The sequence below is a fragment of the Camelus ferus genome, chromosome 7 (genome assembly GCF_009834535.1).
Source record: "Camelus ferus isolate YT-003-E chromosome 7, BCGSAC_Cfer_1.0, whole genome shotgun sequence".
In the NCBI taxonomy this organism is placed as follows: Eukaryota; Metazoa; Chordata; class Mammalia; order Artiodactyla; family Camelidae; genus Camelus; species Camelus ferus.
In genome coordinates, this window is record NC_045702.1 from 36,550,652 (window position 1) to 36,573,427 (window position 22,776).

General features: G+C 38.9%; 1 protein-coding gene across 5 annotated transcripts in view; it reads left to right on the plus strand.

Annotated features, from left to right (window-relative positions):
• AOAH (acyloxyacyl hydrolase) overlaps positions 1-22,776 on the plus strand; it is a 244,830-nt gene that overhangs the window by 82,635 nt on the left and 139,419 nt on the right. For 4 of the 5 annotated variants that reach the window (XM_032483716.1, XM_032483717.1, XM_006191548.3 and 1 more), the window contains 2 exons: positions 10,221-10,316; positions 20,451-20,517. In XM_032483716.1, coding sequence (XP_032339607.1) covers positions 10,221-10,316; positions 20,451-20,517 — 163 coding nt within the window. Of the gene's footprint in view, positions 1-4,018; positions 4,129-10,220; positions 10,317-20,450; positions 20,518-22,776 lie in introns of all 5 variants that reach the window. The other variant, XM_014565051.2, reaches the window with a different exon arrangement.

Consider the following 22,776-nt stretch of genomic DNA (forward strand, 5'->3'; position numbering starts at 1 on the left):
TGACATCTGAAAATCAGTTAATAGGATATACCAAATCTGTAGAATAGAAGCTATAACTACACTATCATCTCACTAGAAATAGAAAAATTATTTGAACAAAATACATCACTCATCCATGTTAAAACCTCTCAACAAATTTTGAAAGAAAAAGGAACTTCTTCAACTTGATAAAGAGCATCTATGAAAACCCTACTGCTAACTTCATATTTAATGATGGGAAACTGACTGCTTTCCTCCTAAGATCAGAAATATGGTAGGGATGTCTACTCTGACCACTTGTAGTTAACATTGTTTTGAGGATTCTATTCATTTTAATAAAGAAAGAAAAATAAAAGGGCATGCAAGTTGGAAAGGAAAAAGTAAAACTGTCTATTTTCAGACTACATGTTCTAGAATGTAGAAAATCCTAAGGTATTTAAATAAAACTACTACAACTAATAAGAGGCTTTGACAAAATGGCACGATTCAAGATTAATGTAAAAATCAATTAATTTGTTTATATTAGCAACAAACATTCAAGAACTGAAATTAAGGAAACAATTCCATTCACAATATAATAAAAAAAACCTCAGGAATAAATTTAATGAAATATATGCAATTATTCACCCCTGAAAATGACAAATGTTGCTGAGAGAAATTAAAGGATGCTTTACAGAAATCTTGCTAATGGATCAGAAGACTTAATAATGTTAAGATGGCAGTACTCTGCAAATGGATCTACAGATTAACACAATTCCAATCAAAATCCTAGCATCCTTTTTTTTTTTTTGGTAGAAATTGGCAAGCTGATCCTAAAATGTGTACAGAAATGCAAAGAAGCCAGAATAGCCAAAAATTTTGAAGAACTCTATTGGAGAACTGACAGTATCTTATTCCTCATTTCAAATCACACACAATTATTAACTCAAGATAGATCATAGACTTTAAGGTAAAAGCTAAAACTAAAAGCTTCTAGAAGAAAGTGTAGAAGAAAAATTTTTGTTACTTTGGATTAGACAAAGACTCTTAGATATGACATCAAAAGAACTATACAAAATGAAAAAATTGATAACTTGTACTTAATTAAATTTAAACACTTTGCTCTCAAGAAAACATTAGAAAGTGAAAGAATATTAGAAAATAATATTCACAAATCATGTAGACTTCAGTGTAGCAATGATTATTTTAATTAACATGATTGATAATTTTCACTTTCAAAATCGAAATTTTTTATTGAAGTATAGTCAGTTACAATGTGTCAATTTCTGGTGTACAGCGTAATGTTTCAGTCATACATACATTTGTCAAAATCCAAAATTTTAACGTGTGCTGTGTAACACTCAGAAGTGTATAAATTTCAAGATTCAATAGATCTGGGTTGGAATCACCAGCCACCCAGTTAGCAGTTGAATCATTGCTTACCTGAAAGGCTTTAGATACATTGCTTAACCTCTCTAAGACTCATATTTCTCACTTGTAAAATGGGAAGTACCAATCTCATGAGGGTGCTGTGATGATTAAATGAGATACAGTTTGTGAAAACACCTAGCAGAGAGCTGAAAGAACAAAGAAAATGCCATTTCACATTTGCCTAAAACTTAGTAAGGTAGAAGGAAACTATTAAAAAGCTCATTCTTTGAGAAATTGTTTTATATAATATAATTTATTGGGGTTTTTTTTCTAATTGTAAAATAATATATGGCTTTCATAGAGATTTTAGAAAATACAGAATGTTTTTAAAGAATATAATCAACTGTAATCCCGAAACTCAGATGATCACTATTGACATTTGGGTATATTTCCTTTCGAAACTGCCTAGGTTTGTATTTCCAGTGTTTGGATCTTGTTTTATTGTTTTGTTTGATTTCTAAATTTGGATTGCTAAGTAGACAATCTAAAATTAAACACCTTTTTCTTTCAACAAAGCATTGGTAATAAATTTGGCAGTAGTAAGCCTTTGCTGGCAGATGAGAATTTTTCAAGGTAGCAAGTAGGTTTGCGGATAAAAATGATTGGGTACAGTCTAAGATTATTTTCCTATCTGTCTATCCACCTGTCTACTCATTTATCCATCATCTGTCTACCCTTTTTTCTATCCATCCATCCACCCACCCACCCGCTCACCCACTCATCCATATATTTTTCTATCCACCCCTCCTCTGTCTCTATCCTAGAATTCAAATACAGAAGTAAATGGAAAAATAAAGCCATATATTTTCTGAAAGAAAATCTGACTGGTTAATTTCTTAATAGTGAGATCTGATTTTACCATTTATGTTTATACAGAGGAGTTTTTCATAGTTTGAATGAACTAAATCTGCAGCTCCAACATTTGACAAAGATGCATATGAAGTCTGCAATAGCAAAGAATTTCTCTTAAAATATTGCATAAGCAAAAATGGATTGAAAAGATTAATATTTCAATTTGTCAATTTTTCTGAATATATTAGAGTTTAACAAGGTCTCTCTAAGTGAAATTATAATAGATATAATTAAAAGATAAGTCTTAGCAAAAATTTTTTATATATTCCCCAGAAATTGAGAAAGACTCCATTGATTAAATAACAAATGTTTTTGCAAGTCAAGTGGTTTCCAATTATTTGCTTTTAATACAATTGAAGGGAGACTTAATAGAGTTATCAGGTCGTAGATTATTTGACATAATTTTTAATGATAGATCACTCTAAGATTTTTGACGTTTAACTCAGAAGAAGTTAAAGAATTGAGTGATATTACCATATGAAAAGTCCTTCCATTCTCATTTACTTACTTACTTATATGTTTTCTCAGCACTTACTTCTTTAAAAATGAAAAATAAGAACAGACATAATACTTGACATGAACCTTGTGTCTTTACATGAATAAGTAATGTTTTTCAACAGATATAAGTGCTTGTTTTAAAAGCCCAACCATCTCATTAGGAGGTATAATTCCAAGAAAATGTTACATTTATTATTTAGAAATTGTTTATCAAATTGGCAATATGTATTGTTTAGAAAAGTTAATTTTACTAATAAGGAAAACTCTGTCCAGAAGTATTTTTAATACTGAGTGTTATATTCACAAAAAATGAAAGTTTTGTTTAAATTTTATACATAATTTTAGTGTTAAGAAGTATAATAGGGTGAAAAATAAAATACTTTAAACCATAAAAATATATCATATTGGGATAAAATTCTAGTGGAAGAAAAATTCAATGAAGTAAACTTCATTGACATATGAATTCAAGGAGAGGAATTATCAATGCAAATTTTTCACTGTAAAAGAAGAATTGGATTATATATTTTTAAGAGGGTGAAAGGAGGTATAAATCACTATAATATTTAGATTTCTTTGGATACATATAGAAGCTTAATTTATTATTTCTATTGTAATATTTACAATCCTGGAATTATACCCTTTGCAACTAATAAAACTGATATTCATTAATAATATTTTAACATCTATTAAAATGTAGAAGTGTACACAGTTTTTCTAATTTCTTTTGGGGCTACCAAGCAAAATGTTTGAAAACCATTGGTCTGTACTCTATAGACTGTACAGCAGGAAGCCAGTGCTCTGTACTCTGACCTTCAAAGCTCTTCATAATCTGACCCCTTCCTACCTCTCTCGCTCTTCCTTTCCCATAGACCTTGGGCTCTAGTCTAGGCCAATTCTTTTCCTTCTCACATCCAAGTCTTTAAAAATGCTACTGCTCTCTTCGTGTCTTTTTCTGTCGAACACGGTCCTCCCATCCCTTAACACTCAGCTCCTCCAGGAAACTGTCACTGCTTACCCAAGGCAGAGTTAGTTTCTCCCTCCTCTGTGTTCCCAAAGCACCAAGTCCCCCCACCAGGCACTTACGGGTTGCAGTGACTCGATTGTTTCTCTGATCCTCCGTATTCTTACTGATCTGTGACTTTTTATATTCACCTATCTATCTTAAAGCCTCTGATCACATAGTGGGTACTAAAAAGTATGTGTTGACTAACAGCAGGATGGAATGGCTCCTGGGTCTTCATTCTCATTACTGTATTATTTATTCTTTATATATTTCCAGATGAACCAAGCCAGTCATCCTGCATCTCTCAGCACAGTCTGCTCACTTCCTCTCACTGCTGTTGCTTGGGCTCTGCTGCCCCTTGGATGCCCTTAGCCCTGTTCTCACCAGTAAGTGCTCAATACAGTGCCTCTTTCACTGCCTGTGTTCTTGGGAGAGTCGGCAGTTTGGAGCTCACCAAGCATTTTCTCATAAAAATGATGTTCCAGGTGATGGTTGGCTTAGGCCATAGAGCTTAATCTGCCCAAATGTAGTGAAAAGACAAGCTATCGGCAGTAAAAAGAAAATTCAGCCATAGGAAAGTAAAAAGATTTTTGCTATTACAACAAGTTTTTCAGAAATAAGAGGGTTTCTGGGCTTCTATTTTAAAAAGAGTCATAGAAGATATGCCTTTGCCCTATGGTGGTCTCAGCAGTGGGACAGAGACTCACGTTGGTTAAACGCCTGCTCAGTGCCAGGTGCCATGTGCATTTTATGTGTGATACCACTCAATCCTCACAACACTGCTGCCAGGTATTTCAGATAGTCTTTGCTGAATTACAAGCCACTCCACACCTACACAGCGATCATTTATTAGCTCACAGTTCTGCAGGTTGGCAATTTTTGACTGGAAAGTGTGGGGTGGCCCTTCGGCTGGTCTGGGCTGGGCTAGCTCCTGCTGCTGCACTCAGCTGGTAGACAGTGGAATGACAGGGGCTGGGTGATCTAGAACAGCCTTGTTCACAAAGCTGGTAGTCGGGAGACTTACTGGGGCACCTCGGTTTCCCTTCCTGTTGCCTCTCCAGCAGGCTAGCTCCAGCTCACGGCTGTAAAGTTCTAAAAAGGCCAAAATGGAAGATGCAAGGCCTCTGGAGGCCACAGTTCAGCTCTGACGTGCTCTCACTTCCTCTGCATTCCACTGGCCAAAGCAAGGTCACAAGGCCAGGTTCAGAGGGCTGGGAAATAGACACCACCTCCTCATGGAAGGAAGGGTAAGAAATCTGTGGCCATTTTTAATGTACCACAAGGTGGTGGTGGGGGGGGGGGTTATTCTATTTTGTGGGTACCAAAATCTGGGTTCAGAGAGGTTAGCCATCCTGCCAAGTACATCAACTTGTAAGTAATAGAAGTGATATTTGAACTCAGGTCTGAGTCCCAAATTATTCACTCTCTACCAGACCATAGCTTCTCTCTTCTCTTGCCTGCCTTCCACTCTCTTTTCTTCTCCTCTCCTCTCCTCCCCTCCCCACCACGTCCAGACTGAGAGGAGGAAGCAGAAGAAGGTGAAGGTACACTATTCATCTCAGGGAAACGAGGCTGGCAGTGAGATAATTTTAGGTGATTGTTTTCTTACCTTTCTTTCATCCTTTCCTTTTCATCAACATGAGAAAGGCCTGGGGTTAAGCTTATTGATTAGAATTACAACATATAAAACTGTATCCTCTGCTCCCACCCAATTCAGGAAATCTGAGAACAGAATTTAGGTGTTTCTAGAAGGGCATTGGGGTGGGGGGAGGGGGGTCAGAGAGGGAATGTACTTGATAATGGCGACAGGGATGCAGAGACCCAAATCTAGGTGTGGTGTGACTCTAAAACCTGTGCTCTACACTTCTCTACGGCCCAAACCAGAAACTGAAAAGTCTTCCTTGATTTTCACTTTTCATCCCATTTCTTATCAATTCCTTAATAAATCTAATCAGGTCAACTTCCACAAGAGGTCCCAGATCTGTCCATTTTCCTTCATCCCCCCTGCCACTCATTACTCTATCCAATCAGCTGTCATCCTTCTCCAAGACCAAAATAGCCTCCTTCTTCATCTCTCTGCCCCCATATTTGCCCCCTACGATCCTTCCTCCTCATGACAGCCAATGTGATATTTTAAAGACACAGATCAAAGAGCAGCAGCCTCCTCCACAAAGCCCATTCATAGCTCCCCGTTCCTCTCAGGATGACTCTCTACCACTTTTGAAGTCTGCAAAGCCCAACGGCCTGACCTCTGCCTCTCCCTGCACCTCATCTCCTCATGTCAGGGTTTCCCAGGCTCATTGCCATCAAGTGGGTACCAGCTCCTCCTGCCTACAAAGCCTGCCCGGCTCCTCACACTGCTTGTTCCTTTCTGTTATATTAGCCATTTTTGCGTGTGTTTTTCAGAGAGGCCTTCTCTCCCCATCAGCTCTAGCTAAGGTTTATACCACCCTCTTCCTCATTATCCTCTGTTACTTCGCTCTGTTCCTTCTCTTCGCAGGACCTGAAGTTACTTACAATTGTGTGCTTGCTTACTTGTTTCTAACCACTTCTCCCTAATAGAGGGTAATCTCTGAGAGGGCAGGAACCCTCTCGGTTTGTTCTCAGCAAGTACTCAGAGCTCAGCACCATGCCAAGCATCTAGAAGGGATTCAGTACACACTGTGTTCCAGTCCCCGCTCCGCTGCTCACTAGCTACATACTTGGCAGGGCACGTAACCTCCCTGAGCACCCGATGGCTGGTCTGTACAACAAGAGCAATAATTCCTACATCCGTGCGTTGTTGTGGAGTTTGAATGAGATGATAATGTATGCAAAACACCTTGAAAACTGCGGAGAACCTTCTAGCCGTGTGATGAATTATTTATGCCCTGGCTTGGGTCAAAAAGGAAGCATCATCATGCCGACCCTGGTTCTGACAACTGCCAGGTGCTTTCAAGGCTTCTCGATGAAGTGTAGGCTTCAGACAAATGGGAAATCTAATAGACTGCTCTCTGCAGTTGGCCACATTTCCACCCAGCATAGATATGATTATAATTAGAGTTTCAAGAGTTCTGTTTCATTTCAAAAGGATTCCACGGTACAGTCTGCAGTCTACCTGAGATGTGTGTCTAGAAGCAGATTTGTCTGGCAGGTGTTTTCATTCTGGCCCATTCGCTTCTTTTCCTACAATATCAGGAGTGTCTGTTTCTATTACACTCATTATTTTCACTTGCCAGGTGAGAAGAGCTTTTCTACATGGGAGGTTTCAGATGGTGACCACTGAGCAAAATATGTAGTTCTCACCCACGCTCATCACTTCCAGAATGAACAGTAGCTTGGACAAACTTGCTTCAGCCGACCCAGGACTTTTCTTAGCAGCCAGAGAATAGTCTGTAATGGAAGGAATCACTCTACCCGTGCATTTCTCCAAGGAAAAACATTTTTTTTAGCCTGTCAAGACAGTGAGCTCTCTTATTGGAAACCATAGCAAAGTCAATTTCTCCATCCTTGCTGCTAAAGAATTCAGGACACACCTCACTGCAGACCCTAAATTAACAATCCAGGGGGAGCTGAGCTCACTGGAAATGGGCAGGGATGTCTAGGACAGCAGGATCAAAATTAAAGCTGAGCCCAAAATGGGCGTTTTCATATTTCAAGCCCCATTACCTGCCTTTTTGCAGCATCTTTTTGATCATAACTCTTCACTAGGCAGAGTAGCATCGTGGTGGGAGCCACCCAATCTTCAGAGACCACTGACTTTTTTTTTCTCGGTTCCTTTTTATTTATCTAATGATTTCCAACTGTAGCCAGCAGTGCTAAGGAACCACAAATGTCATAAGAGTCCTTGATGGGATTCCTCTGAGTGAAGGAAAAGCCCGTATCTGTAAGTACCCATAAGCAGATTGGTTTCAAGCAGCACAATTCTCTTTACATCCATCCTTCCACATCAAAAAAAAAAAAAACAAATATATACCTATGTTTCAATCCATTCTGGGTGCCAAATGCTGCAGTTTATTGGTAACACTCCATCTGAAGTGATTGCTATGCAAGATCTCAACCCAGTCTCTACCATGTTCTTTAATCCTGAGCCGCACTTTGTGACCATTTGCTCTAGAATCTGCTGGTTGATTTAAGAGAGGGCACTGGTTGTTTCACACCAGCATGAGAAGTGGAGCCACGTCCTGTGATGCGATGGAGAAAAGAGTAAGCAATGTCATCAATGAGATGACCGAGCCACAGCACAAATTCCTTAGCCCTTTTCTGTAGAGGTCCCCAGTGATGACAACTGAAGGGTCCCTCGGGTGGCTCTCCAGTCAGCTTGCTTCAAGTCAGCCAACATCTCTTACCTCCTTCTTCCAAACCAGGCCCTTGCATCAGGCACTCACGGTTAAAGATAGTAACACCCCATTCCTGCCGTTAAGGAACTTACATTCTAACTCTAAACTCTTAAAAACAGGTTCCAGAAGGGTACATAACGTGTTAGGTTACACCATTTTAAGTGACTGATCCAATATTTCAATCTGGCTTAAAAATAAAAACAAAACAAGGTTTATTTTTTATTTCAAAGCTTCTCCCTTTTCAACTATACCATACTGCATCTTTTTATCAATTATACAATATAATTATAATTGTTTTCCAGTTGCAGTTATTCAAATGTGTTTAGCTCCACTTAACACAGCAGGTAATCAGCAGAGACATAAATCAAGGTGTAAAAATGTATTATAAATGTTGAAATATTCACATATATTAACTATATTCTGTATATTTAAAATAAAAGTAAAATTGGTTTATCTCTGGGTGATTTAAGTGATGTTTATCTTTTTTATGCTGGTGTGTATTTTTAAATTTTTCTAAAATGAGATTTCATCGCATCTAGAAAAGTTATTTTTAAAATAAAAAATATATATGAAAGTGCTTTTTAGACCGTAAAATGCTAATAAGTATCAGCTAGTGAATTAATTGCAATGTAATAAAACCCTCAATGCATGGATTAAGCTAAAAGCACATCTAATTAACCCTGATAGTTGATGTTGATAAATGCCCCAGAGGAGGGTGCTCTCAGAGCAGTAAGACCGCGGTTATCAAGATGGAACTGTCTCACGTTTGGTGAGCCCAGCTTTGCCCAGCCTTCCCTAAGGGTTACAGAACTGAGGCCAAAGCCTGGTCAGGTGTTGCAGTATCTAGAAAGGTAGATGTCTCTCTGTCTTTGTTGACAATCTCTCATTTTACAGAAGGTTTAATTTCTTTCTTTCTAGAAATGCCCAATTGTACTATTCGCATCTGTTACCCACCCCTTTCCCTCAAAGAGTCTTGGTGGGAGTTTGGTTTTAATGACACTGCTTGTCAACTTGGGTCCCCAGCTCCTTGAGCAGATGGATAATAGTGAGCTTACTACTGGGCCAGGCAGCCTGGAACTTCTTCATTTTGGATGTAAGCCTTCTTTTGCCTGCTTGGAGACCAACCTCTGCTAATAAGTGCCTCTCCTGCTATCTCAATGAAACCTAACCTTTTCCTCTCAGACTTACTGATCTTTGACCAACCAACCTCTTGTGTGCAGAAGAAAGAGCCCCCTCCATTTGACAAAGGAGGTTTGGGCTTCTCCAGCAGTTTCAGAGATCAAGGTGTTAGCCTGGTTGTTCTGTGCCTTCACCCTTACCATACATCAAGGTAGCATAAGGGATATATTCCTAATTTAATCCAAAGTTCCTTCTAGACACTTATTATATTGGTACATGCTTTCGAGCAGAGTGCTTTATAGCTGGGAGGTCAAATAATATTTTCCAGGAGTGTTATCATTTCAAAGGCACCTTCAGTTGCACTGTTATCTCATTTAATCATCATAGCAGTCTTATGGGAAAGTTATTACCTACTTTGCATTGAGGAAACCAAGGCTTCGGAAGGATGGATAGTGAGTCTAAGATTCAAGGGCAGAACTTAATCCCAGGTCTTCTGACTCCGAATGTTGAGCAATTTCTGCTGGTTTTCTACAATTAAAGATCTGACTCCAGGTCACAGGCTGAGAATATGTAGGATGGGAATGACCCTATTCACAGCGAAGCCATCCACTGCAGAAGGGAAGGAGCGGGATCAGGGAAGAAGCCAGTGTCCACTGAGCTTCTCCTCAGTGCTGGCTGTCCTCCTCGCAACATCTCCTTTAAATGTCACCTCTTTCTCCCACGTGATCGAAAAGAAATGGAAATAAAGTGAGATTCAGTTACTTCCCTGAAGTCACACAGCTTACAAGTGACAAAACTAAACTGACAACCAGTCTTTCTGACCCCCAAACCCACGATCTTCTTAATCACATTTCACATCTCATTACAACGCAGCACATTCAAGCACATGTAGATTATAAAAGGCATGGCAAAGAAAAGTCCTCTGTTTTGGAAAGGCTGGTGTTCTTAAGGACACACACATACTTCCCCTTTCTTTTCCCTGACCCTCCAGCACAGCTTCCTGTGTGACACTACTGACATGCTCTTCTGCCCCCTTGCAGGGTGTGTGCTGGTGGTATCCGTGATTGAACAGCTTGCTCAAGTTCACAACTCAACGGTCCAGACCTCGATGGAGAGACTGTGCAGCTACTTGCCTGGTAAATACAGAAAGGGTCACGTGGCTTTGGGTCTGCTTTTTCTTACTCATGCACCGTCATTGAGTGAGTTTCTACCCTATATGTGCTTATAGAGGAGAATCTGATTGTGTTATTTCTGTGAGTTGATATTCTTATGGGGCTCATAGAAATTAAAAGAAACACATACACACAAAAAAAACTCTAGGCAGTTTTTCCCCTTGACATTCATTTTCTGTCATGGCAGAATGAGACTGCTGTGGACATTTAGGGAATAAAACGTAGAATGGCCAATTTTCATTTTTATGTGTCACATTTATAATAATTTGCCCACCTGGTGATCATTGCTGTAAGTGCCATGAAGGTCAAAATAATGAGTAATGAATAATTTCCAATGATTTATGTCAGTTTAACCACATACACATTTTCAGACGCATGCGCAGCCCTACGAACTCAGAGCTTTATTTAGGCTGAGAAGACAAGGGATCTTAAAACTCCAAGCAGGAAAATCATCTGGGAACATTCCATTGATCTGAACTGGATCTCAGTAAAATCCCTTACACATCCTGCAAAAGAAGGAAGTGATTAGTAGTTTAAACAAATTGTATAGTTTTTCATTCTCGGCAGAAAGAAAATGTTGATTCTGTTTCCCTTACAGAGTACTGTTAGGTGTGCAGGCAATATGAATAAAATTCTTTGAGAGTCAAATTTTCATTCACTTGATGTTAAGGAACTAATTCATCAAAGATACCTACGTTATTTTTTCTAAGTAAAGTAGCTGGACTCGTGGCAATTGTGTCTTTGATTTAATAGACAATGTCAATGGCAGCAAAACATTTTCAGACAATTTATTGCAAGTAGTCACAATGTGCACTCACAAGCTCATTTTTAAGAATTCAAAATTAAAGACTAGGAGAGGATAATACACAAATACATGTGTTTACAGTGTTCCAGTTTGATCATTGCTAAGATTTTGACATATTTACATCATCTTTCTTTTGTGGAATTAAAATGTGACAGATAAACTTGAAACGCCCTTTGGCCTTCCCCACCCCCAGTTCCACTTTCCTCCCACCTCCCTAGAGAGAACCGCTCATATGAACTTGATGGGTATTGGTTTTGTCAGATTTTATACCTTTACATTCACTTGTATGAATCCATAGACAATGTACAGTATTGTCTGTGGGTAATTTTTTAACCTTTTCTTGGTAGAAGGAAACAAATGTAGAAAACCACACAAAATAAACATATAGCTTTATCAGTTATTAAAAGGTGAACATCCTTATAAACAGAGTCCTGGTCAAGAAGGAATAGATAGGTATCTCCTCCAAAAGTCCCATCCACATGCCCTATCTCATCATAAACCCCTCCTTTCCCCTAAAAAAACCAACATCCTGGGTGTTACTATAATCATTTCCTTGTATTGCTTTATAGTTTTATCACCCAACTGGGTATCTCCAGTCACCATATTGTCACCCAGTTTTTAAATCTTTGATTGTCTTTTAAGTCTACTTTAATCTACAAGTTTCCTTTCCATCCCTTCTTTTTTCCTTGTAATTTAGCTGTGGAATCTGCCGTGTAGAGTTCCTGCATTTTTCTGATTGCTTCCCTGTGGGATAATTGAATATGCTTCTCAGTGCTCTGTATTTCCTGAAAATTGGCAGCTAGGTCCAGAGGCTTGATCAGACTCCAGTTTCGTTTCTTTGGCTAGGCTGTAGATGATGGTGCTTTCTTTCATCAGGAGGACATCGTGAGTGGTTTTCTCTTTTTCATTTTTGTGATATTGGCAGCTGTTGATGCTCTATGACCAGCTTAGTTCATTGGGGGTTGCAAAACAGTGTCATTCGAATCCATCGTTTCATTTAGTGGTTGAAATATATTAGAAACAGTTTCCCTCTTTATCATCATAGTGTAGAGATATTTTTCTCCACAGTTCTTAATGGTACTGTTCATGCTAAGAAAGGCAGGATAAATGCTTGCTTCTTTTGCTTTTACTTGCCAGTTTTCAAATAATTCAATGCCTTTGTATTATCATCCCAAAGTAGTCAACTGGTGTTCTTTAAAGTGTCATTATGAACTCATGAATTTATACACATTTGGTGAGTTTCAGTCTACTTCAATTATCATCCTTTTGAAGCTCTAATTGTCTCATCTTTGACCAGAAGGAACTTCTTCCAGTTAGCTCCTGGGTCCTTTTAACATGAATCTAAGTATCTTGGATAGCTTCCTCACTAACTGATATGACAAGTTGTTCTAGACCGTCTCGTTCATTTCCAACCCCCGGCTTGAAATCAGTAATTTCTCTTATAAGCTCTAGTTTCTTTTAGTGGGAAATAGTATGAAGACCACAATCTGGGTACATAGGAATGTATGCTCCTCAGCTGGTCATTCTCTCTAGGCTTCTTCAGTTGACAGTAATAGAAAATATACATACATACATTTACCTATATTATTATAAGATAAAATATCTAATGAGTTCATACTGGCACTTCAGATTCAAGACTACAGGATTTTTTTTTTTCTTAGTCTCTTCTATATCATAGCTAGCTGTATCTCCTCCTTTCCCACTCAAAGTCCTAATTCTCCAGGACAAGGAAATTGATAGAATTAAAATATCCCATAATTACTGATTTACCTAACAGTATGTCAGTTCTAACACTAGTAGTATTAATTTATTTCATGATCATTGAGAGCAGTTAAAAATTGTTTTTTGAACATGCTTTTCCCATTTTGCCACCCCTTTTAATCATTGTACTATGCTACTTGAGCATATGACCATTACATACAATATATACTTTCCTTTTTCACCCTCATTTAGTTTTATTTCCACCAGCAACTCTATGATTGATGTTCACCACCAGCCCTTATGCAGATGTCTCTCTAGTTGAGTTGGTGTCTAAAGTTCATCCCTCGGGAAGGACTCATGGGAACAATATTCCCTGAATTCTTGCATGTCAGTAACAAGCTGGCTTGCCCTTTATACTTGAAAGTCAGTGTTTTTCTGGATATAAAAATCCTCGGCACACAGTTTCTTTCCCTCAGTATCTTAAATATGTTATTAAAAAGCCTAATGATAATCTAATTTTCTTTTTCTTATATGTCACTTGCTATTTTTGCCTAGTTCAAAGGATTTTTTTTCTTCTATAAAATTTAGTCAACTAACCAGATTATGTCTTGGTGTCGAATATTGATGCTCTCAGGCATGCAGTGTGCTCTCTCAATATGTGGTTTCAAATCCATTTTTTAAAATATGATTTCAAGAAAGTTCTTAGTATTTGTTCAGTTTCCTTGACTTGATTTTCTTCAGGGATTTCTATTATCCACATTTTAAATCTCTACCTGTATTCACGATTTTGCCTATCTCTAGAGTGAATGCTTTTTATCACTTTCATTTATTTTTTTATCTTGAAAATTATCCTGTTTTTCACCTTCTAGTTCTTGTAAAATGTCAGCTATTGTACTCCATTCTTCTTGTGTTCATTCTAATTTAGACTTCATTTCTTTTATAATCTTGTATTCTTCCCTGAGTTTCTAGTCCATGTCTGAGTCTTTCAGGTTCTGATTTCTGTTGTCCTTTCATGTCTTATATCATTTTATTAATGCTTCTCAGCTCATATTGAGATACTGTTATGTTTTAATCCTTTTTTTGGCATGATTTTCTGGCATGCTTTTGCTGTCTGTAAGGATGTGATTCAGTTCCTTCTTTTTTTTCTTCTTATAATAACTTTGTATGGGAGTTGACCTAGATACATTTCTGTTGCTCATTTTTATGTGAAATTAGTTTTCCAAAACTCTTAGAAAGAGAAGTAGTTTAGGATAGATTTTCAAATGCACAGAACTTCTTCTGCTGTTTCTGTGTAGTGTTAAAAAATAAATACATGGCTGCTTTGCATTCTGAGATCTCCTGATTCTTTTCCCCTGCCCACTTTTATCTGGATTTTCTTTGCTTCTATCCAGCTTAATTTTGATTTCAAACCCAGCAGTTTCTATTCACTGTAGGCTGTCCTGGGAGGAAGCTCTGGCAGATCAGTTTCTAGAATTTGGAGATGCCTGACCACCCCAAGCCCTTCAGTCCTTTTAACCTTGAGTCCTTTGCACTCATCTGCTATTGCAGTGGGCAAAACCCTTCCCAGTTTCAGCTGATGTTCTTTAATTGGCCAGCATCCTGTGTCATCAGTACCTATGGGCTGCCTGGGGGATTCTCCTGTTCATCCCGTTCCCTTCCTTTACTGTCTCCCACGCCAGTGTTGATAACCCACAAGTCTCATGCTTGTGAGTGGCTTATCTTTGCCTTAGTTATAGTTTGGGTCTCATTAAGATGTCTAGTTTTGTTGTAAATATTGTCCACAGGGTTTTGGTTTTCCTACCCAGAAGTTGGTTTTTTTTTTTTGGAAGAGATTCAAAAACCTTCTAAGACCCTGCTGCCTCCACCATTGTCTTTCCAGAATCCTCCCTTGTAGGGGCTTTAGTTTTACATCAATGTCTGCTGTATCTACCCCTCTCTAACTGCTGCTTTTCACTCAACATTATGTTTTTTAAAATCCATACACGTCAAGACATATGTGGATTTAGGTGAAGCCTTGTAATTACTCTGTCGTCCTTCAGCGTATAAATGTCTCATATTTTATCTACCCCTCTATTATTGGACAGTCAAAATCTATTATAAAGCTTACTTTATATTTTCACATCTCTCAATTAGAGAAAGAAGATGTTATTACCATTTTACAAAAAACGAAAAACAGTAGTCATAATTATCATTGACTTGTTTCGATTGGTTGTTATTTCTGTGTAATAGACCACACTGACAGATATCACCATTTGTACCTTGAGTTTGATTTTCTCTTTTTCAGCAAAATTGTGTTGTCCAAAGATGAAAGGCTAGGTAAAAATCCTATTTCTCAGATTTTCCTGTCCTAATGTCCTAGCAAAACATAAAACAGCATGAACCAAGATTGCTGGTATTCAGGTTTCCATCTTGGCTCCTTCTGACTCATAACAGAAAGCATCAGCATCTGCTGAGGGATAATGAGAGGCTGAAAATCAGATTCTGGTAAAACAGAAGTTGGCACTTCACCAAGGGGAGCAGAAGAGGTATTTCAGTTTTCAGTGGTGAGCTGCCTTTCAATTGTAGAAATTTCAAAGGATTAAAAAGGCAACTTGAGGTTATTTTCATTTTATTAATTAATGTTCAGCTCTGGATGGAAATAAAGTATTCAGTTCAGAGTAAAGGCTCTGTCATCTGACAAACATAAAGGCAGGGTGGGCATTACTGTTTCCGTTCTGTGGATATGGTAGAATGCACAGGAATGGTCACAGGAATTGCATAGGGTGACAAAGATAGTCTGCTTCTTAGGTAAAGATTTCTCCTAGAAAACATAATGGGCCTGGTGCCTAGTGCCTGTGTGCACCCAGTGATACCTCCTGTCTGGTAAGGCAGGAGAATGGGATGGGAGGGAGGGAGGGGCAGTCAAATGATGCATATTAACGCACAATTATTATTTTAAAAATTAGTTTTAAGAATTACTGGTTTTCCCCTCACACCAGTCAGAATGGCCATCATTCAAAAATCCACAAATGACAAATGCTGGAGAGGCTGTGGAGAAAAGGGAACCCTCATTCATTCACTGCTGGTGGGAATGCAGTTTGGTGCAGCCACTGTAGAAAACAGTATGGAGATTCCTCAAAAGACTAGGAATAGACTTACCATATGACCCAGGAATCCCACTCCTGGACATATATCCAGGAGAAACCCTACTTCAAAAAGACACCTGCACCCCAATGTTCATAGCAGCATTATTTACAATAGCCAAGACATGGAAACCGCCTAAATGTCCATCAACAGATGACTGGATAAAGAAGATGTGGTATATTTATACAATGGAATACTACTCAGCCATAAAAACCAACAACATAATGCCATTTGCAGCAACATGGATGCTCCTGGAGAATGTCATTCTAAGTGAAGTAAGCCAGAAAGAGAAAGAAAAATACCATATGAGATTGCTCGTATGTGGAATCTAAAAAAGAAACAACAAACAAAGCATAAATACAAAACAGAAATAGACTCACAGACATAGAATACAAACTTGTGGTTGCCAAGGGGGCGGGGGGTGGGAAGAGATAGCTGAGATTTCAAAATTGTAGAATAGATAAACAAGATTATACTGTATAGCACAGGGAAGTACACACAAGATCTTATGGTAGCTCACAGAGAAAAAAATGTGACAATGAATATATATATGTTCATGTATAACTGAATAATTGTGCTCTACACTGGAATTTGACACAACATTGTAAAATGATTATAAATTAATAAAAAATGTTAAAAAAAAAAAAAGAATTACTGGTTTTCCCACCAAAGCTGAACGAGAACATAAAACGTATCCTTAGCAAAGAAAGCATGCACACAACATTGTTGAGAATAATCACTCAGGAAATCAGCTTGGCCTCTCCTGTGTCTGAGAAGACAATTTTTTCAAATCGTGCAAAGTATTTCTGACCTTCAGTTTCACCTGCTGCTTTTGCCTCTGGCTCTCATTAGTAAACACCTTGGAAGAATCTCAGAATTGTTAATGGAAAAATGATTAATGGAATCATTCTCCCTGGGGTCAGCAGACTCATGCCCTCAGAGTCTTGCCAGGACTTCACTTTCTTGGGCCACCTATGCAGAAATCTTATCTCCATCAAGTATGGGAGTTAAAAACTCATGTAGACCTAAAATGAGGAAGGCAACTCATCTCATATTCTGTAAGTTCTGGAAGTCTACATGCAGCCTAGAACATACAGCCACAAAACTATCTCATTGGTCAGTACATCTCACTCTTCAAATTTCTGATCAGTAGTTTGTGTATACCTGCCACACCTGAGATAGGTGACAATAAAATGTCCTGCATACACTGAAATGCATACTACAAATAACTTGGGCTTTTGGAGTAAAAGCTTTTAATCTCTTATTAAACCGTGTGGTCTTGGGCAAGTCTTAAGCTCTCTAAGTTCCTCCCTATAGAATGAGGGTAAAAGTAACCACTGCCCCAAAAGTTTCTTATGAAAAAAGAAATAATGGTAAATGTAAAGGCAACTTAAAACCTGGAATGTTCTAGGTTTTGTTTACACACACACATATGGACACACCTCATGCATGATGACTATGAGAATGATTCTTTTTTAACGTTCTTCTGCCCTCGGGAATGGCCATACCTTTTTTTGTTTGTTTGTTTTCTATGCTGTCCCAAGTCCTTTGGATTCTGTAGAAATTCAGTGCTCTTATACCTTCCTGGTCACAAGCAGGGTTTAGCTGTATACCTTTTACATCAGCTAGGTTGCTAGCAATAAGTTGGTGCCAGTCTTTTATTCAGTTGTAGCAATAAGAGGTGACCACCTGGTCGTGGCTGCCCAGGCCGTATCTGGCTTTTTCTAGAGACTTTGCCTGTCTCTGCTCTGCACCCATCCATGTTGATCGAGAGGTTAGCTCTCAGAAGTCCATCTATATCCCACATTAGCCATCGCTACAGGGGCCTCTCATTCTTAGCCATCACAGAACCTGTTTGAGGAAACTGATTGTTCAGATGGCTTTGCCCAGAGGGTGAGGAGCATCCTGTCCCTGTTAATTTCAATTAGAGCAAAACAAGGTTCTAAAAAAAATACACACAGAGGCAACGACTTCTTTTACCAGAAAGAAGACAAATGTTCTCTGCCTTTCAGGCAGCACCGCAAGTGTATCAAAGAACACCGTGGTGTTTTTAAATTGCTCCACTGTCAGCTAAACCAGCTCTACGTTAACAATATTTGAAACTCATTTCTAAAGTGCTTTGCAAGTTCACGGAATTTTGAATGTCTGTTACATAATCCCCCAAACTTCCAAGACAGTTTAATGAAAGGGACTGAATTCTACTCCTACATTTTTCAGACGAGGAAATTGAAACCCAGAAGGTCAGAAGCCAGTTAGCTAGTGCTGAAACCTCGGTCTCTGAGTCCTGGGACATCCGAGCTTCTTGACTGCAGTGCCCCCAAAAAAGGAGCACCCAAAGAGGGGCTGTTCTTGTTTATAATTGTATTGAGATTTAATTCATATGCTATACAATTCACTCATTTAAAATGTATAATTCAGTGGCTTTTAGTATATTCAGAGTGTTGTACATTCATCACCACCATAAATTTTAGAACATTTTCATTACACCGAAAAGGACCACATCCCTTAGCTGTCAGCTCCCAAACATCCATTCTCCCCAGCTCTAAGCAACCATTAATTGACTTTCTATGTCTGTGAATTTGCCTCGTCCCTTCATATAAATGGAATCATACAAATGTGTTTCTTTCACTTAGCATAGTGTATTTAATGTTCATCCATGTTGTAGCATGAGTATCAGACAGTCGTTACTCTTTATAGCTGCATAATATTTTGTTGTGTGTATACAGCACATTTTGTTCATCCATTCAGTAGTTAGTGGCCATTAGGGTTGAGCTGTTTCTACTTCCTGGCTATTTTAAATAAGCCCACTGTTATCATTCATATATGTTTTTGTGTGGCTATATGGGTGTCTTCCTTTGGGTATATACCTAGAAGTGGACTTGTTGGCTCACATAGTAACCCTGTGTATAACCATTTGAGGAACTGTCAAACTGTTTACCAAAGTGGCTACACCATTTTATATTCCCACCAGCAGAATTTGAGGATTCTAATTTCTCCACATCCTCCTCAGTACTTGTTATCATCTTTCCTTTGTGTTCTAGCATATGATAGTGGGTGTGAAGTGGTATCTCATTGTGCTTTTGATGTACATTTCCTTTAATAGCTAATGATGTTGACCATCTTTTCATGTGTCTTTTGGCCATTTGTATAACTTCTTTGGAGAATATCTATTCAGATGCTTTTTTTTTTTGTTTTAAATGTTTAGTACAATTCACCAGTGAAGCTGTCCGGGCCTGGGCTTTTCTTTGTGGGAACTTTTTGACTACTCATTCAATCTCTTGTTACATGTCTATTCAGATTGTCTATTTATTCTTGAGTCAGTTTCGGCAGTTTGTCTTTCTAGGAATTTGTTCTTTTCATAAAAGTTATCTAATTTGCTGTCATGCAGTGTCATAGAATTTCCTCATAGTTTTGTTTTGTTTTTTTTCTGTAAAGTCAACTATAATGTGGGATTCATTTTAAGTTCCTACTTCAAAAGCATAATGTGTTTGAAGTCATTGCAAAAAATAATCCTATAGAGCTATCTATTTTGATCTCAAAGCAGTGTTTACATTATTTACCACTGAGTAAAAGTAAAGTAGCAGAGAGAGTTCCTATATTTATCCTGTTATTTCACAACCCTACCTTCTGAGCAAGGGGCAAGTAGCCCCGCCTGAGATTAGCATGACAAGGTAAATTATACTCAGGGAAGGTTTCCTGTCTCTTCCCAAGAGACCCTATCTGTCCTAACTATACTGAAGTCCTACATGGAATTGCCAGTGTTCCACAGCAGACAGACAAACTGGAGAAACAGGTCCAGAGAGTTAACAGCTTTAATGTGCAGATAAGTCCACAGAGCCTCTCTGTACTCCCATAACTGGAGAAAGCCAGGGGAAGCAGATTTTTTTGGTCAGTGGATTTGTGTGTGTGTGTGTGTGTGTGTGTGTCTGTGTGTGTGTCTGTGTGTCTGCGTTCTCTGGTGTAGATGGCAGTGAAGAGACACCTGTGACAGTAACCTTTTATCTCTGAAATACAAAACAGCAAAAACTAAATTGCCAAAGTAAAGTCTTTTTTCCCCCAAATGAACACCAGAGAAGAATATTTTTAACAAAGCTACATTACAGATTATTTACTTTAAGGCAAGTCCTGTTCCTGTCATCATCAACAAATGAGATCCTCACCAACATTCAGATGTTCCCTGCTGTACAAAAGAAAATGAGGACTCCAGAATTTAACTGTATTTTTATAATAAACTAGTGGTCCTTAGCACCTACAGTAAACAAAGTGGCATTTGCGTAAATCTGAGATGGAAATGATAGTTTAATGGCTACATTAACTGTAACATTTCTCCCAAGCCCCTATAATTAATCACTTGAGTTAATGATAAATTAAGCACTCAGCTTCAGTTCCTCATAAAGATCATTATTAACTCATGTGTTAAATTTATCATAATAAAAAATAATCTATTTCTCCTGCTTTCTCTTTCTTAGAAAAATTGTTCTTGAAGACCACCTGCTATTTAGTGGTACGCATATTTGGACCAGACATCATAAAACTGTGAGTTTGCCAGCACATTTAATCTGAATCGGGTGCTGGGACGTGGCGGGGAACAGGAAAGCTGGGAGGCAGCCGGCTCCATTTCCAGCAGGAGGTACTTACTGGACAAGGGCGGGAGCTGTATCCAATGCTTGCTAATAGTGGGAAATTCTAACCAGACTCAGATTCTTTGTCACCCTGGGCTAAGGCTCCCCTTGAAGGCAGTGTAGCATCCTGGTTCAGTTTCTCCCCAAGATCCTTTCAGAAAGAATTTCACCAGTAGTGCTGACCAAGGATGGGATTTTAGTGACTGGACACAGGCATTGGACCCTTTCTCCTGAACTTCCCCTTCACTCCCTCCTGGGTTCTCAGGTCACATGCTTCTCAGGTTCTTCCTCCTCTCCCGCCTTTCGCTGGTTTCCTGGCCTCTCCCCTTCCCCAGCCCTGCTCCGCTGCATTCTAGCTGGCCAAAGAGCCTTTTAATACAAAACTAATTATGGCAATCTCTAACATAAAAATTTTCATGCCCTTTGCAGGATTCTTTAGCCCCCATGCAAAGCTCTTTATGAACTGATCCCTGAGGACATTTTCAGACCCACCCCTGGCTGCATACCGTGCTCCAAACCATTTGTAATTCTCCCTCAACACCAGAAGGTTTTTGCCTCAGGACCTTTTGCATAAGATGTTCCCTCGGCTTGGCACATCCAAAACCTCTACCCCAAACAAATCCTACTTCTTTGCAGTTAAAAGAAAGTGACCTGGTTCACAGGGAAACCCATTGCTCTTCTGTGGCTGGCTGTGGGCATTGAGTGCAAGAGCCAGTTAAGCCTGGGATCAAAAAGAGGGCAGACAGACACTGTACCAGGAGCTGCAGGTGTGGACTGGACAAGAGATAGCCCCCACCTCACGTAACTACAAGTGGACACGGTGTTGAGAAAGAATGGGGCCAGCAAGCCATTCCCTGAGCATGTGGTGGGGAGGGGAGGAAAATTTTCCCTTTGAGACAACTAATTCTTATTAGTATGGGGTGGGTCACTTTGAAGAATGACAGACATAATAAATGATCCCCCTTCGTGGTTCCATCCACTAGTAGTTTTGTTTGTGTGTAGTTTTCCAGTACCCATATTGATTGTTTGCTGATAGAAATTTCTCTTCTTATGATGCCCTCCTCAGAAATTTCTCTTCTTATGATGCCCTCCTCTTACAGCTTGTTTTAATCAATCCCATACAATTCTGGGTTGATGTAGGTCCGGAAAATGACAAACTCATGATTTAGTCTTACCTGAATTTCAGGCTTCCAAGATTAAATGTGTTTCCTAACCCAGAGGGCATCCCTCCTCATTATATCAAACCAGTCAATTCTCAATGATTCATGGACTAATTATTCAGCAATTACATTTCCTACCCACAGGCGAACCACAGGATGTTGTTAGGAAGTGGGATACCTGAGCACTAACTCAGGCATTCATTCTTTCAAGAACTGGGGTCATGCAGGGAAGGGCTGCTTCCAGGAGCAGCCAAGCCTAGCCAGTGACCACGTGCTGGGTCCTCCTGGTCTTAACTCCATCGTGCCAGAGGCTGTCATAGCAAGCCTGATCCTGGTCTTCTGTTCATCTCACCTTGCTTCACTTGTATCTATTTATGCTCTAAATCATAAATTCTTCTATGCCAAACTTAGGAGCTCTTGAAGATCAGGAGAGGCCTAAACTACTAACGTTTTAGAAGAAAAAAATGCAAAACAGGGTTTATAACAATTATGATATACCCTAAATGTAATTAATGTCTTTTTAAACAGTAAAAATATAAAGTAATGTTACTGCACCATTCACAAGATAATGACAAGATTTATAGAGGAATGATTAAATTCATAACGTGCTATAAAGAGTGTGGTCCAGAAGTGAGAGAAAAGAGTTAATTTGCATGAGGAAGATCTTTTGATGCCGTGAGTGTGTCTCTGTAGCTCTCTATATTAATGTATAAATCCTTCGTTGAAATGGATGTCAAAGGTCTAAATTTGAGAGCTTTCATGTGTGAAAGGCCCTGTCCTCACTTCCTGCTATAGGCTATCACTCTGCCTGTCTGCTCAAACTTCACCCTGACCTTGCTACCTTCTTTTGATTTATGATGATAATGCTCATCAGCATTGACTTCCTTCTACCATGATCCTAATTAAACTTGTTAATTAGCTCTGCCAGATGTGTTGAAGCTTCCCTCCCTGCCCCCCATGCCTCACTCCTGCACACCTCTGTTACCTGTAAAGGTAGTCAAAGGATGTAAATT